The sequence below is a fragment of the Hermetia illucens genome, chromosome 4 (assembly GCF_905115235.1).
Source record: "Hermetia illucens chromosome 4, iHerIll2.2.curated.20191125, whole genome shotgun sequence".
NCBI lineage: Eukaryota > Metazoa > Arthropoda > Insecta > Diptera > Stratiomyidae > Hermetia > Hermetia illucens.
The window spans coordinates 36,024,617-36,042,279 of record NC_051852.1 but is presented as its reverse complement, the minus strand read 5'-3'; the positions used below and the strand labels follow the sequence as shown (position 1 = coordinate 36,042,279).

The window sequence follows — 17,663 nt, the reverse complement described above, 5'->3', positions numbered from 1 at the left end:
TTCCTTCTGACGAAAACAGAATATATTCTTTGTAATCATTATTAATAGCTTTCTCGGTAGTCTGGGAGGACGGCTTTCTACCGGACGCAAAGCAAATCAATAGAACTCCAACAAAATATTATTCGCATTTGCATAAATCCGCAAATGTTTGAGAAAATAAAAACAAAAACAAGCTGTTTGTAACCAGTTTTTCCGCCATTAAATTTTCAGTTATCTCTCAATTTTTCTCTCTTCTATTACGTTTTCGAATCTCCTCCATTTGTAATAATACAGCTGTCTCGTAATTCAGCAACGGCTGAATTGCAATTCAGCAATCTAAACACTGTAGGAGTGAAAAAGATGGCTATGTGTCATTATTTTTTCCTAATTCTCTAGCATTTGACTATAAATACCCGTGAACAGTAGGCGAGAGCCACAAGCAAAGGAAACTTCTGATGAATAGTTTCGTTGCGAGAGCAAACGATTTCTAGTGCGAATATTTCTTTTCGAGTCCAAGAGTATTTTAAAAGTGATAGAACAAAGGAGGACATTTATACAAAAAAAAGTGAAATTTAGTTCAGTGAAAAGGAAGCGTTGAGAAAAATCTGAATTTATTTTGGAAAATTTTGCAGGTAAGCTGGGGAACCGTGTGGAAGTGAAAATATTTAATAGAGCGTGTGAAAAGTAGCGGAAATTGTGAAATAGCAGTTCAGTTTGGGGAGTTTTTCATGAGTCAGCCATGTTTCATGAGTCGCATTATTTTCTGTAATATTGTGAAACTCTGGTTATTAACTTAAACGATTTAATTGTGAGAAACCCTAAAATATTCCAAAGGGCAGCTATAAAGCCTAACAGTCATAAGTTGGCTAAAGTTTTTCATGAAGGGTTTTCGAGAATTTTCCATAGCTTAGAAAATGGCGTCTCTTATGTGGTAAACGAAGCCATTGCAAAGAAATGGCTTCATAATACTTTCCGGGGAGTTTCTCATTTTAATTGAAGTTTATATTTCAACATGATTAATTTATTTTTGTGAAGAATCCTCACTTATATTGGTGCATGCCCGTCTGGTGAATTCGATTTAAATCTCCCATATTCAGTGGTAGTTGGTACATTTCGCAATTATAAGTTTGGAAAGTGGGACACGATCAATAATTCAATTCATAGTTTTCCATATGTAATTATATAACGCTGGCAGCTGTTCTAGAAAATTACTTATTTAAGCGGTTGATATTTGAACATTATTGTTAATAGGCAGTGGAGAGAGTCACCTGCTTTTATCATGAAAAATATTTCCTTTAATTAGTTCCAAATTCCACGCTTTGTGCTTATCTCAGTTTCCCTTGTTTGGAAGTCTTCAGGCTTCTACAGAATTATCGCCATTGATATGGTGCGCAGTTGATTGCTGTGTGAAATATATATTTTTACTAAGAATAGGGTTTTGTAGGGGTTTAAGACTGGAATGTAGGCAACAACATTGTCGACAGCTTGGATGAAATGCCCATTCCTAGCGAAATCATTAAAGTGTGAGATTCCATGCGTCATGGTTATTTCAAAATCGAAGGGACCAAAGAAAACCTTCGAATTATTCAAAGTACGGACGCTGGGAGCAATGAGTAATTCAAGGGACCAAGGAAAAAGTTCTCAACGATTTCGTGGTACCCGAGTTCGAAGTATCCAGGTTCCACTGTATTTGCATGACTCAAATAATATATGTTGAATGCCTGAAGTTAGTTAGCCATAAAATTTCTTTATATCCTACTTCTTGCTAGCATCCTGAATCAAAAATTGCAAAATTTTTCATATCTGAAGCGCCTAATTTGTAGTTTGAACTAGTTTTAATTCTCATTAATTTTGGTACCATCGCCGAATGGGTGATTTCTCAGCTGAGGGGAGAGTGTTGAATTTATCTCTAATGTCGTTATCTGAAATCAAGGACAGCTTTCCTCTCTTAGAGATGTAAAACTCTTCCATATGTTAGGGGTCGGAATTGAGTTTTGCCCCAAACGCAACTCGCTGAGTTTAATTCCAGCAAGGTTCACCTTGCGGCATGTTGCTTCTCGGTAAATGGTCGCCTGTTCGGATAATTGTTGGTTGAATCAACTGTAACTTAACCTAACCTCCTAAGTTGGCGACACAAGCCAACTTAATGTTTGAGAAATTTGATTCATCGTCTAGCTTGATTCGCGAAATTATACATTGATCGCTTGAGGAGTCCGTTTGAATTAAGTCGGATTCAAATGACATTGCCCTCGGTGCAAATTATGTACTATAATGGGTTTGGGTGATGTAGTTCCAGCTCTGTGCTCGTCAAAACTTCATAAAATCTATGTTAAGTCTATTGTGCTGTCAGGATCGGTTCAGGGAAAATACCACTTCAGGGGTGTGGATCGTTTCATTATGGTTTTCTGGGAAAAGCTGCATTTAAGGAGTATGACCTGTTTTCAAACTTCACTTCAATCGTTTTTTTCCAACATCTATTTTTTGCCTCTATTAGCGTTTCAGTAGGACATTGTAGAAAAGTTTGCAAGTATTGTGATTCTACTGTTCTATAGATTTTCTGGCCTGTAATTTAGTAAGAAAAGAAAACAGAAGTCTAAATCTTTCTTAAAATGTCGAATATGAGTTTCTGTTCCCCATATATCGATATTTCGAGGGCAGGGCCAGTTGTCCTCTTCCTTGATCGAGCGCATTCTGCTTGTGGACGGGACAAAGGCTAGAGAAAAGATAGAACTTATCCTCTTCCTCAATGAATTTTGGTCACCGTGACAACAGTTAATATGACGTGGCATCACTTAGAGCGTCCATGAGCTGCAAAGTTTTGCATTCATGTCGCAAAACGACATACGTAACGTTAGTGATTGTGACCTACAATGAGTGGAAACTACCAATTAATGACTCCTTGAGGGATTCATGTAATTCAAAACAAGTCTAGAAACCAGGAACTGGTCGCTAGCCGAATTTTGATTGAATTTTCACGGCTTCTTCAATGAATTAGAAAAACTACTGAATGAATCGCAATTATCCTAGTTTGCGGCCCGTAGAAATATGTTCTAAATAAGTCTTGAAAATTTCAAAGAATTTGGTTGGATAGATTTTGGGACTATGGTGGCAGCCGGTTTTCAACATGCAGTTTCGAGAAGAACGAGAAATTTAGTAGTTTATCCCAGAGTTAGTATAAAATATGAAGCATATTATCCCCAAGTTTGATCAAAATCATACTACAAAGTTACAGTAGCTCAAAGTTGAATTTGCCGTGTAAATTTGCTGCAACCTATTTTTTTTTATCACACTAAAGTGAGTAGTCAGACACGCTAAATGCGCTATACCAAATGGGCTACGTACAAATGGGATAGTTCTGTACTCATATATATTCATAGAAGAAGCAAACAAAACCTTTCATACCTGAAGCGCTGAGCTTCCGGTTTCTCGACTTGTCTAAAGCTTCTAGGGGATATTGTTGCATTTTTTAAGCTTTGAGTGAAACAAAACTTTATTAAAATGGATGCAATGTCTGTCTGTCTATCACATTCGATTTATTCGGAAATGGCTGAACCAATTGTCACCAAATTTGGTAAGGTGTGGTCTGTGAACCCTTTCACATATGGCAAGTGGCGCCATTTTGTATTGAGGTTGAAGGGGTGGCTCCCCATATATGCACTAAATATGATCATGTGGGATATCAAATGATATTGGGTGAGATATATGGGGGAAGTGAAGGCTCAAAAAGTGAAACCGGTCTCGTTCTCAAAAATTCAAAAAATCGCCATGGTTCATGTATACGAAGTCTAGGTCTCAAAATATATCATTTCGTTTTGTTAAACACAAAACCTTACAAACAATCGGGAATCTCGTACATTTTTTCATACACTGGTGATGGAACTGCGCACCAAGTTTCGCTCTTAACTGTTTGCAGACGATTTCAGTTCCTGCTTTACTGCGTCTCAACTCTCCGTATTTGGAGGCCTAGGTACCACGTGCATGGCCCGCCATAATTTTTTTTTTTTGTAAGTTGGGTAGTTTTTCAGTAGTAGTATTTACTTCGTAAAGTACTGATCGAGGCCTTCCATTTGAATACTCCACAACCATGACCATTTCCGTGGGAAAAGGCATTATTTCTTTTATGTTGTGGGGACCTAGTTGCTTTAAAACTTAGCCAATATTGACAAATTTGGTCGTTCGTAATCTATTTCTTGACTTAAAAAAGTGAAGCCTTCAACTGAGAGTTGGAATTGGCATGGGTGAGTTACGCCCCTTTCTCGGTCCATCTAGACCTCCGATCGATTTTATTGGTTGAATGTGCCAACTACACTTTATAGGCAAAGTTCCATCGCTTAACTGTTAGCATAAGTCAAAGTTCTTATTTTGCAGTTCTCCAGACCGGAGTCCACCCTGCACCGTATTTTGTTACTTAGGGACTCCATTCGTAAATGGGTAGTAGTTTCTTCTCTTGTGATCTGACTTCTATAAGACCGTTCTGGAGTGCGTTAATTACGATCGTGTAAAGCTAAGTTTCAGGGTCAGATGCAGTGGGAAGAAACTGTCAGTCATCCAACATGCCTTAAGTGGCCCCAAAAAAAACAACACAATTGAATTTGGGTTCTCTCACATTCTTCCATTTTTGAAAGTGTCGAAAATACGCGTGAGTGATGAACTGTAGTCTCGGACAGTTCCTCTTTAAGGTTTTGTTTACAAAATCGTGTGTCTGTCAAATACTTTTCTCAGAAACGGCTATACCGATTGACACGAAATTTGGCGATGAAGTGGGAACTGTGCTCATAAATGCCGTGAGTAGCGTCTTCTACGTTGAGATTCAGGGAAGAGGAGGGTCCGCATACATGCAAAAGTGTTGATGGGGAGAGGCTTCATTTGACGATTGACAAAACCTATATAGAACACTCGAGATGAAGGGGTGATAATTAAAGTTAACAATTCAAATCGTTCCCCTTTTCGGGAATGATTTCATATACCACAGTACTAGGATGCGAATGAAAGGTCAGAGATAGTCCTATATTTGTTTTTCATCTGTCGATCCGGGTGGATAGTTATATCCCCATCTGGCCGATGGGTTTTCTCGGGTACGTTTCGTGTTCGGTTTGAATAATCAGGAATATCCGTCACCTTAGCCATTATTGAAGAGTGGATCTTCCTGGATTTCCATGTCCTTTAAGTACCTGATCTGATCTTACCTTAGATTTTGAAGTCTGAAGTTTCCGAGCCGTTTCCCACTTCCATTCTTGTTTGTATGATTTATACTTCGTTACAATGGGCTCAGGAAATTTTGTATATTACAGCTTTGGCTATTTGGTCGCCGCAGTCCGAATGGGTTTAGAATTACATCCAGTCGAGCAAATTTTCCTCGTTTCTCAAAAGTCTGGAAAGAATTTGGCAGCTAGTTGGTTGATCGATATTGCCATTATTCAACGCTGATAATCTTTTAATAATTTTTGAGCACATTACTAATATAAATTCTCTTTTTCTTTACAGTAAATTCCATACAACATGCAAATTTTCGTGAAAACCCTAACCGGTAAGACCATTACCTTGGAGGTTGAGCCATCTGACACCATTGAAAATGTTAAGGCCAAGATTCAGGATAAGGAAGGAATTCCTCCAGATCAGCAACGACTTATCTTTGCCGGCAAGCAGCTAGAAGATGGTCGTACCTTGTCTGACTACAACATCCAAAAAGAATCTACTCTCCACTTGGTACTTCGTCTACGTGGTGGCATGCAAATCTTCGTTAAGACTTTAACCGGAAAAACCATTACTTTGGAAGTCGAACCTTCCGATACTATCGAAAACGTTAAGGCTAAAATTCAAGACAAGGAAGGAATTCCCCCAGATCAACAACGTCTCATTTTCGCTGGCAAACAATTGGAAGATGGACGTACACTTTCCGATTATAATATCCAGAAGGAATCAACTCTTCATCTTGTACTACGTCTACGTGGTGGTATGCAGATCTTCGTTAAAACTTTGACTGGCAAAACCATTACATTGGAAGTTGAACCCTCTGACACCATCGAGAATGTTAAGGCCAAAATTCAAGATAAGGAAGGAATTCCCCCAGATCAGCAGCGGTTGATTTTCGCCGGAAAGCAGTTGGAAGATGGACGCACTTTGTCCGACTACAACATCCAAAAAGAGTCTACTCTCCACTTGGTGTTGCGTCTCCGTGGTGGTATGCAGATCTTCGTTAAGACCTTGACAGGAAAAACCATCACCTTGGAGGTTGAGCCGTCTGATACCATTGAGAATGTTAAGGCCAAGATCCAGGACAAAGAGGGAATTCCTCCAGATCAGCAACGTCTTATCTTTGCCGGCAAGCAGCTAGAAGATGGTCGCACGTTGTCCGATTACAACATTCAGAAGGAATCTACTCTCCACTTGGTCCTACGTCTCCGTGGTGGTATGCAGATCTTCGTTAAGACCTTGACAGGAAAAACCATCACCTTGGAGGTTGAACCTTCTGATACTATCGAGAATGTCAAAGCTAAAATCCAGGATAAGGAAGGTATCCCACCAGACCAGCAACGTCTTATTTTCGCTGGCAAGCAATTGGAAGATGGACGCACTCTTTCCGATTATAACATTCAAAAGGAATCGACCCTTCATCTCGTTCTTCGTCTCCGTGGAGGTATGCAGATTTTCGTTAAAACTTTGACCGGTAAAACCATTACATTGGAGGTTGAACCCTCTGACACCATTGAAAACGTCAAGGCTAAAATTCAAGATAAGGAAGGAATTCCTCCAGATCAGCAACGATTGATCTTCGCCGGCAAGCAGCTGGAAGATGGTCGTACCTTGTCTGACTACAACATCCAAAAGGAATCAACTCTTCACTTGGTCCTACGTCTACGAGGTGGTATGCAAATTTTCGTTAAGACTCTGACCGGAAAGACCATTACATTGGAAGTGGAGCCCTCCGATACTATTGAAAACGTCAAGGCTAAAATCCAAGACAAGGAAGGAATCCCCCCAGATCAGCAACGTCTCATTTTCGCCGGAAAACAGTTGGAAGATGGTCGTACCTTATCCGATTACAACATTCAGAAAGAATCAACTTTGCATTTGGTGCTCCGTCTCCGTGGTGGAATGCAGATTTTCGTCAAAACTTTAACCGGAAAGACTATCACTTTGGAAGTCGAGCCATCCGATACTATCGAAAATGTTAAAGCTAAAATTCAGGACAAGGAAGGCATCCCACCAGATCAGCAACGTCTTATTTTCGCCGGTAAGCAATTGGAAGATGGGCGCACTTTGTCCGACTACAACATTCAGAAGGAGTCTACTCTACATTTGGTGTTGCGTCTCCGTGGTGGCATGCAGATCTTCGTTAAGACCTTAACTGGAAAAACTATTACATTGGAAGTCGAGCCATCCGATACTATCGAGAATGTTAAAGCTAAGATTCAAGACAAGGAGGGAATTCCTCCAGATCAGCAACGTCTCATTTTCGCTGGCAAACAATTGGAAGATGGACGCACTCTTTCCGATTATAACATCCAAAAGGAATCAACCCTTCACTTGGTACTTCGCCTCCGTGGTGGTATGCAAATCTTCGTGAAAACTCTTACAGGAAAGACAATTACTTTGGAAGTCGAGCCATCTGATACTATTGAGAACGTCAAGGCTAAAATCCAAGACAAGGAAGGAATTCCCCCAGATCAGCAGCGTCTCATTTTTGCCGGAAAACAACTAGAAGATGGGCGCACTTTGTCCGACTACAACATTCAGAAGGAGTCTACTCTACATTTGGTGTTGCGTCTCCGTGGAGGAATGCAAATCTTCGTTAAGACTTTGACTGGAAAGACCATCACCTTGGAGGTTGAGCCATCCGACACCATTGAAAATGTCAAGGCTAAAATTCAAGACAAGGAGGGAATCCCTCCAGATCAGCAACGTCTCATTTTCGCTGGTAAACAGTTGGAAGATGGTCGCACCTTGTCCGACTACAACATTCAAAAGGAATCTACTCTGCACTTGGTGCTACGGCTCCGTGGTGGTATGCAGATTTTCGTCAAGACATTGACTGGAAAGACTATTACGTTGGAAGTAGAACCTTCCGATACCATTGAAAATGTTAAGGCTAAGATCCAAGATAAGGAAGGCATCCCACCAGATCAGCAACGTTTGATTTTCGCCGGGAAACAATTGGAAGATGGTCGCACCTTGTCCGATTATAATATTCAGAAGGAGTCTACATTGCATTTAGTATTACGTTTACGAGGAGGAAATTAAGATTTTGAAAATGTGATTTGTTCCAATTTCGAATAATTAATACATTTTGAGAGCTAGAAATCAAATTGTTTTCATTTGTCGAATTTTTATCTAATTTCTGTTGTTTTGTGCTTGGGTTTGTATAGGTGCCTTTTATGGCGTTGAAATTTCCGCCAAGGGATCCAGGAATCCATCGGGGAAAGTAGATTACATTTGGTGAGGTCTAACTAGCAGTTGTCCATAAAACTCCTGCTGGATTGCGGCTATAGTAGGAGTATTTGCTACTTGTACTCCTTGATGATGCTTAGATGTTCCTCATTTTTGACTACGGTTTTCGCATTAAATTGGAAACTGAGTAATCTCATTGCGGGAGTTATTCTCGAACACAGCATCTACTTAGGAAGGTTTAGTAGTACCTTTCAAGGCTGTATCCTTCACTACGTATATTCAAAGTCAATTACATATGGATCTATTTCAATGTTACTGGCTATCAAACGCTTCAACTGTTTTATCAGATTTGCCGAAGAACTCTGGTTGAAGTGAAGATGTTTTCTTGCCACTGGGAACAACCAGGAATTCACTATTATGCGGTGTACAAGCCAGAGCGATGTCCATTATATGGGCGGTTGAATAGAATTAAGGAGGAATGGGAGTGGTTCGTGGGTTTCTTGTCGAGAGCCTGGGATTTGAAGAGGAACCTGATGCGGGGGTTCAGGAGGAATCTGTCGATGTGGATGGTGTTGACATTATAATGGAAGAATTGGAATAAACATAAGGAACAGGCGTAGTTAGACGGAAGAACTTTCTTTCGCGTGTACGTCTTCGCAGCACTGGTAAGGAGGACGTATACGATCAGCAGAAGTCTTATTAGTTTGTAACAAAAGAGCTTTACCTCCGAGCGATTAGAGGAATCTTTCTTAAGGATGAGCCATAGTGTGAATAACCCGGAAAAGGTATTGGAGACGATGCGGTTGACGTGGGGAATTGGTGATAGGTGGGAATTTAGGTGTACCCGAAGGTATTTGATGGAGTGGACAGAGGGGAGAGTAGCTGTCCCGACTTTGATTTGTAGGTTACTCGAGTCTACTAGCATCTTGCGGGTAAAGTTGACTCTACATCGAAAAATGATAGCTTCGCACTTACTTGGGGTTCAAGGAGTGAAGGAATTTGTTGATTGATTGGAAAGTTAGATTAAGTCGTATTGGATCAGTTAGTACACGTTTCGGGATGCGCTATAAGGCATCAGCTTGTCAACGTACTGAATTGTTTTATCGGCGTAATGGGGGTTGGTATGATATTTGAAGCGGTATGCCTGCAGTATAAAGAGAAAAGAGAGTGCCTGATAAGATATCCTTGTGGGATACTGGGAAAATAGGGGTCGGACAGTGAGTCGGAATTGCATATGTGGGATAGACATTTGGAAATGTAGCTTGGACTTAATCTACACAGTTGGGACTGGAATTTAAAGGAATTTGAAGATTTAAAGTTTAAGCCTTCGTGCCACACAGAGTTGAAGGCCTTCTATACATCGGGGAGGCAATCAGTGGTAGTGATGTTCAAGTTGGCGCATATGTTGGTTTTAAAGATGAGAGCTTCATTTAGTACCACGAGCTGTGTTTAGCATTTAGGTTGCCTCCTAGCGTAAGGGAAGGACATTTGTTTCGGACCATTGGCAGGGCTCCAAAGAAGTGGGCTAGGTTTATGATATCGGCAGGGACTAGGGATTGATACGGACAGTAGAAGGAAGCTATAGAGAAATATGACGGAGGATTGGTTTGAGATGGAGGCGACTGTACGGTCTAGAGATGCGGAAATTATGGCGCGAATGAAATTTCGCGTCAGGGGGAGTTGCTACAAAGATGCAAGTTTTTCTGCTTTCGCCCGCTATTCCTTCGGAATGGAATATGGTGTAGAGATGTAGAATTTATGTCTCCGGCTCAGTATTGTTTCGATAAGGAGGAGTTGGGTTTCTGGGTGGAGAAGAGGTTGCGATATCTGCCGAGTTAACAGTAACATCTTAGCAAACATTGTTGAGGGAAACCGGAAGGACCGTAAGGCTAAACGGTTCTCCATTGGAGAAGATGGGGGGTTGTATGTAGGGAGGAAGGAACCGAATTGGACGACTAGTTGCGAGGTGAACGTGCTTAAGATCTGAAATTCATTGTTTAAATCGACGGCGGCCTGGGGATGAGTAGCATTTCTCGCGATGGATGCGTAGTATAGAGGGTAGGATAGGTGGTTGAGAGTAAAAGGGATTTGAGTGAGTTTGGGTTGTAGGGTCGGTTTGATGTGTAGACAGTGTTTTAGTTTAGTAGGAAGAACGGGTTGGGTTTGGCGGGCACGGGCGCGGGCACAGGTAGCTCACCAGATATGTATTCGATTCGCAGTGATTATTCTCTTCAGGTGATTATTCGCCTGCTTCTGGGGTTAGTGGCGCGGGGGTGTGGGGGTTGCATTTAATTGGGTAAATTGCAGTTGGATCCAACATCACCTATGCGTTCGTAGTTGCGGTAATGACTTATTTCATGGAATTGAACTGTCTCGAATTTCACCGTACAGTGAAACATCGCCATGTCCTTGAAAAATGCGGAATGTTCAAATTTAGGGTTGAACAAACAGAAAATAGATTGGGCGGGTTTATTGATGCTACGAGATGTAAACGATTCGTATGGATGGACATTAAGGCATCGTTCGAATGGACTTCAAGGCGGTCTTCTAACGTCAAGTGTAGATTTTAGGCCCGTCTTTGTGAATTAATTGCAAAACAACCACCGAAAATAGTCCAATGATTTCCTTTTTTATTTAATTTGTACATGTTTTGACTTCTCAGAAATATTTTTAAAAAACTCATCGTTTTTCTTATGTTCTTGGAACGCCAAAATGTCATGGGCGACTTTGTGGCACCTGAACAGTCATTTTACCTACCGATTTGATTTGATTTCTGATTTGACCTAATACTAGCACTTACTTGAAAGCTAAAGAGGCGCTGGTGGTAGTGTTCGGCGGTAGGTCAATGGGAGAATCCGTCGAGTACTCCCCGCAACATCGAGCACGTACGCAGAATGGTGTACTTCTGCATGGTTTGAACCAGACTGTGCGAAAGTCCCAGGACATCAAGGGAAGCCGTGAGGGATTTAGGTACAATACCTGAAGCTGACAATATTATGGGAACTACGACCACCCGCTTGAGATGCCAGTTCTTTGATTTCCCGAGCCAGTGGCTCATAGTTCATCTTCTTCTCCACGTTTTTCCGATCGATGTTGCTATTATGGGGGACAGCAACATCAATTATATACGCGGAGCGACCCGTCTTATTATTATTATTTTGGAATTTGGCAAAAATATGCATAATTTTATAAACAAAATTGTACTTCTTCACATTTTCTCATAATATTGAACTCCTACTGTGAAGTGTAGATTTCTAAACTGTACACAAAGAACGATCATGCACTCATCATTCCTTAAGACCTCAAGACCTTTTACACCTGAAACATTTAGCTTCCGGTTTCCCGCCTGGTCATATAAATAATAAAATGGTTGAGGAATGACACACATAATTGCGACAGCAATTTTATATTTTCCTGCAAGTAAACCATTGCATTTAGAGACATGTACAAAAGTTTCTATATGACGTGGCCGAAAATTTAATTTATAAAAAAAACCATTGACGTTTTCCCGTTGTTATGTTTATTTCGAACCATATCACCATTACGGCTGGTCCGGAACGAAGAAACAGTGGTTGAGGGCGAGGGTCCCCCGAGCTGCACAGTTCAGGCTAAGCTGTTTTTGCGCCAGGCTTTGGCGACTTAAGAGTCGGGAGTACTATCTGGAAATTCGAAGAACACAGAAGGGAATACTTTAGTTTATTTTCATCAGCTACGGAACGCAATTGAGAGAAGACCTTCATAAGTAGCAGAGAATCACGCTCAACGATACAGGGGTGAGTCTTGATTCTATGGATAAGACGGTCTTTGGCTATAAAAAGGTAATAGTAAAGGCCGGATTGGGTGAATTTCATTTCCTCCTTTTAAACAAATGTAAATTGATCTTCGGCTATCGGTATCAAGATACTATCGTTTGCGCTGCCATCGGTAACCCGTAACTGGAGCATGACCTCACGTGATGAGGGTTGGTTGACCGCTTTACGGATGCTCATAATACTCATTGGTTCCTTATTTCTTCGAAGATAAGACTGTTTTTGGTGTCAGTCTTAGTTTCCTCTCTAATGCTACGTGGTGATCGCTGGGAGTTTTTTCTTCATGAAAAACTACAGCTGGAGAAGGATGAACGCGAGTCTCCCGCGCCTAAAAACAGGACAAAATGCACCATCTGGTCTTCCAGGTCGGGGGTTGGGTAGGGCTATCAACCCTACACGGAAAACCGACATTACGAAGCCACGAAAGGAGCTTCGGACAGGATGGATTTTACAATGACGAACCTGGCAACGACAACGGATTAACGATTTGCGCATTTTCTCATAGTGCGCTCTCTGTACAGACCGAATGCTACTGAGCAGCTAGCCGATGCCCTGTCCCAATATAAGGCTGATGTAAGAGCGTTGCAAGAGATGCAATGGCCAGGGACCGGATACCTGGAAAAGAGCCGCTACACCATATATTATAGCGGCCGTCCAGTAAGTCATGTGCTCGGAGTAGGTTTCTTAGTCAGCCAAAAAATGAAACCTGCGTTTGTGAGGCAAGTTTAGAAATAAAAGCCTCATAAACGTTCATGCCCCTACAGATGAGACTACAGAGTCGGAGAAGGATACCTTCTACGAGGCAGTTGAGTGGACCCTCGAAGCCTGTCCCAAGTATGATATCAAAATCATACTTGTCGATGTCAACAGTCAAGTAGAAACGGAGCCCGTATTCAGGCAGTACGTTGGCTCCGATAGCTTACATACGGATACCAATGATAACGGACTGCGGATGATTCAGTTAGCAGTATCGCACGAAATAGTTTTTGGAAGTACCTGGGTTGCGCGGAAAGCGGTCCACAAACATACGTGGGCCTCTCCAGATGGGATCACTTTCAACCAAATTGACCCGTCGCCACCTCTAAGCCTTGATGAATGTCAGAACATATAGGGGGGGCCAATATGGACCACTATCTCGTTGGCATAGTGCTCCAAGCTCGAATTACGACCTATTCTACAATCCCCTCTGACAATCAGGTGAGAGTGAATACCGAAGCCATTCACAACACAGCCTTCCGCAACACCTATAAGGGCGAAATGGATGCCGCAATAACCGCAGTCAACAAAGATCCTGGAGATGAAGCATCAACAAATGATTTTCACAACCACCTGGAGAACATTATCATAAATACGGCTACAAATATACTTGGCCCCAGTCGCAAGAAAAGTTTGGTTTGACGATGAATGTAAGCTAGCAATGGAACGAAAGAATGCTGCATACCGAGTAATGTTAGATTCTCTAAGAACGCGGGCACGCGCAGAGACTTATCATGAACTCCGTCGAGCGGTGAAGCGACTTCACAGACGGAAAAAAGGAGCCTCGGAGAATCAACAGATCTGTGAACTCGAAAAGTACAGGGAGCAATCGCACCAGGCGCGGAAGTTTCACCAACAAGTCAGCAGGATGAAGCCTTAAACACTTCGATGTTCATCCTGCTAAGACAAAGAGGGAAATCTGATTTCCGACAGAATGGGCATATTAGAGCGATGGGTTGAGTACTTTGATGAACTACTGAACAACCAGAACATGGGCGAGTTGGAGGTCCCGCCAACTGAAGACGACGGACAAATGCTGCCACCACTAAGTATAAAAGAAACAGTCCGCGCAATTCATCGGCATAAAAATCATAAGTCATACAAACTGCCTTCATCCAGATCGAGCAGGCGGCGCGAGATATTGGGCTGCACATATGGTGGCAACGTCAGCACCGAAAACTAACCGACCAACAACATCAAACCGCACTGGTCAAACGGGAAGAATAAAGATAGGAGAATACAACTCTGAGACCGTTGATAATTTCTCCTATCTAGGTTTGAAAATCACAACCGATAACAGCTACGATGATGTAATCCGCGCACGGTTGTTGTCAGCCAACAGAACCTATTTCAATTTACAAAAACTGTTCCACTCGAAACGTCTGACCATAGAGTCAAAGCTCTTACTGTACAAGACAATGATCTTGCCAGACCTCATGTATCCCTCGGAGACTTGGCCGCGTTCGAGAGAAGAATCCTCCGAAGAATTTTTGACCCCCTACATGAGGATGGACGATTCCGTAACGACGAAATCTATCAGCGATACAGCATGATGCAGCCCGGAAAGTCTATAAGGGCAATATCTATGGTAGAAAAAGAAGACGAGGCATACCCTGTGTGAGGGAGCGATGGCGTAGGCCAGGACGTTAGACAGCTTTTAGGGATATCGAATTGGTGGACCACGGGGCGAAAGCGGGATGTCTGGAGTTCCTTATTGAGGCGGGCCTAGACCGGATACCCGTTGTTGAGCCGTTGATGATGATGGTGAATCTAGACAGATTGGGTTTATTTCCCCCATTCTAGTATCTAAATCTGTATTTAAATGCGGTTTTAATTGCCATTCAATAATATCTTTTCTCTGTATATTTTCAGAACAATGCATATACTACACAGATTTCAATTAGGATATTAGCTATATACATTCGGTGATAACACAGCGTAATTTTTGTGCTAACTAATATAGTTAAACAGGTACTTAAGAAAATGATTCGTATTAAGCCTTCTGCAAAATATCATAACTTCGATATAAATCTCTCTTACTTTTTCTAGATGGCTTCCCTCTCCTTCGCCTACGACCCCCGTAACAAAACTTCTGAATTTCAGGAGTCATAACGCGCAGCCCATCGACTTTTACATTAGTTCCAAAACACGAAGAACAATTTCCTCCTAACTATCACGGCGTTATGTTCACATATCGACGAGATAGTATTGATTAAAATTAATAAGATTGATGAATTCGCCTATTTCTTCCTGATATCCGTGACGGACGATTTTATTGCCTAAATATATTGTGTATTTGATCAACTTCTCGAATTCTGTTTCATCGGTGAGAAGTCGCTCGTACCGCGAATGTGTGTAAAATTCGTCACCAGCCCGACGCTTCCATTCACGCGACTTCAGATTCCTTTTATGAAAAGAAGGGTTATCAGTGCTCAAATACAGACAATAGTAGCAAAGACCTTACCTGCTAAATCTCAGCGTGACTTTGAAAATATTTTCGATGGCATTGTAAAATTCCACACTTTTCTTGTTCAGCATGCAGAGAAAGAGGATCCGTTTTACGTACGTTGTATGTTTGCGATAAATATCTTCAATTGATTTAGCTGACACTAAGTCATCTTTGAAGGTCTTCCACGATGCTTGCAACGCATTCGATGTGATATGATTATTCAACGCGTGGATGAATTGGAAGAATTTATGACGGATCTGCTGAACGCTTCGATATTGTGGTGACAGGAGCATTTCTTTTCCATTTTTCTTCACAATCTCCTTGAGCTTTTGATATGACTCCTCCAGCACCCAACTTATCCTCCGCACTTTTATCAGATACTTAAATATATTTGAGTATTTATCCAAAGTCTCTGGATTGAGAATTAAATTCACTGGCCAGGAAACCCGATAGCTCAGACTGAGACTCGATAGAACATCAGATGAAGACAAATCGAACTTTTCAGGCAATTCGTGGACTTCAAAAGACAAATTGTCAGCATTTTTATCATTTCCGCTATTACTCGAACTCAGGGCATTATCGAGAATTGTGTGAAGCATTCGATAGCTGAGCAATTCATTTGGTTGTGCCCCACTTTCGAGCTTACTTATGAGCCCGTCACAAACTATACTACCGAATTCCCCGTCCATGAGAAAGAAGTAGTTCCGCAGGCTCTTGAAGTGGCCCAAAATATCAAGCTCCTTCAAATAGAGTCTCATTATTTCGCAATTCATGACTTCCAGATGAGCTGAAAGTGGAATAACGATCGATTTCTGCAGGAATTCAGTAAGCGTAATAACATTCAAATCGTTCACTTTCTTTCCTTTTAAATAGTTTATGTTTTCCGATTTTTTCGTCCTTTCCAGCGACAATATATCCGAAACAAGCTTCCACTTGAATGCAGGCATGAAGTGCTCAGTATTTTGAGATTCTATTGCTTTCAAATTGTCACTGGAATGAACTGATGAAAGCTCCTTGGATTCGAGATCAATAACAACAGGGACCTTCCCACCTTCTTGGCCCACTTTATGAAAGTTGAACCCCTTCTTAGTCATAACGCCAGCCGTGTTTAACCCACATTCCGGTGTTTCTTCAATGGTGGTAGCAGTCGGCATATCCATATCTGGCGTTTTAACGCTGCTCCATTTATCTATCGGATGCGGTGGAACTATGAGTTTCAAAACGTTTGCATTTTTCACATCCTCTTCGTGGTCATCCACCATTGGCGAGTCAGATGTTGTTGACATCGGAGTGGAATCCGAGTTAGTTGACAAACCAGTAATGATGTTGTATTCACTTTCTAGAACGCGTCGTCTGTTGCGGGAGAGATCAGAATCGAGATCTAATTGCAGTTTCCGACGTTCAGGCTCCTCGTTCAGTTTGGCGAAAGGATCGTTTTGCATCATTTTTCGACGATTTCTTTCCACATCGGAAATTGTTGTTGATGTTGTAGTTCTGGCTGTGGTTTTTGTGTCACTTTCCGTTTCATTGCGATTGACATCGATTCCGAATTCAGATGAAAGGACCTTCATCTTGATTTTTTGTGCCTCGGTGAGAGGCGTAACAGTTGTTGTCGTTTTTGGGAGGTCACGACCGCCAAGGAAATCTGACATCGTGGAACCAAGTATTTTTGCTTTATTAGCTTGATAATCTGAGGTTGGTACTTCGTTAGAGTTAAGGACATCTGATACACTTCTCTTTATTTCTCTATTCTCGTTTATCTGATCACCAGTGTCAGCGAGATATTCGTTCAATTTCCTTTCAGTCTCAAGAAATTGTTCTAAAAAGTCACCAGACATAGATGCATCCTCGTATAAGGACTTGATATCCTCGTCTAGCGGTTCTTCGTCACCTAGACATGACTCGAAATCAGTGGTGGTGCTAACTGGAGTTGGTGGATCAGTTTCGATGCGAACATTTGACGACGATACGGCAACTTCGGCACGATGTTTTCGTTCTTCGATGATCGCATTCAATTGTTGATAGTATTCAATCCTCTTCTGAATTTCAACATTTTCCTCGGCCATTCGCTTGTCTTCAATATCTTGTGCTTCTTTTTGAACTTTTAAATCTAACGCGAGTTCATTTTTCTTTTCTGCTAATTTTCGCTCGCGAACAGCTTTCAAGTGAGCTTGAAGGTCTTCAAGACGTTTTCGCTTGCGTGCGGTTTCTTCGGCGGCGATGCTTTCACAGTCGGCTGCAATTGGATTGAATTGAATATTTAGAAATTGATTTGGTCCCAC

The 17,663-nt window shown here is 41.6% G+C and overlaps 2 protein-coding genes across 2 annotated transcripts in view; one reads left to right on the top strand and one right to left on the bottom strand.

Annotated features, from left to right (window-relative positions):
* Positions 1 to 404: 404 nt before the first annotated feature.
* LOC119655225 (polyubiquitin-C-like) lies at positions 405 to 8,280 on the top strand. Its single transcript, XM_038061005.1, has 2 exons — positions 405 to 611; positions 5,464 to 8,280. Exon 2 carries the CDS (start codon positions 5,479 to 5,481, stop codon positions 8,218 to 8,220), a length of 2,742 nt encoding a protein of 913 aa, XP_037916933.1. The 5' UTR covers positions 405 to 611; positions 5,464 to 5,478; the 3' UTR covers positions 8,221 to 8,280.
* Positions 8,281 to 14,760: 6,480 nt separating this feature from the next.
* Positions 14,761 to 17,663, bottom strand: part of LOC119653421 (gamma-tubulin complex component 6) — a 29,118-nt gene continuing 26,215 nt past the window's right edge. The window contains exons 8-9 of the mRNA XM_038057998.1: positions 15,397 to 17,617; positions 14,761 to 15,336 (exon numbers count right to left, since the gene is read on the bottom strand). Coding sequence (XP_037913926.1) covers positions 15,120 to 15,336; positions 15,397 to 17,617 — 2,438 coding nt within the window. The 3' untranslated portion in view covers positions 14,761 to 15,119. The remainder of the gene's footprint in view (positions 15,337 to 15,396; positions 17,618 to 17,663) is intronic.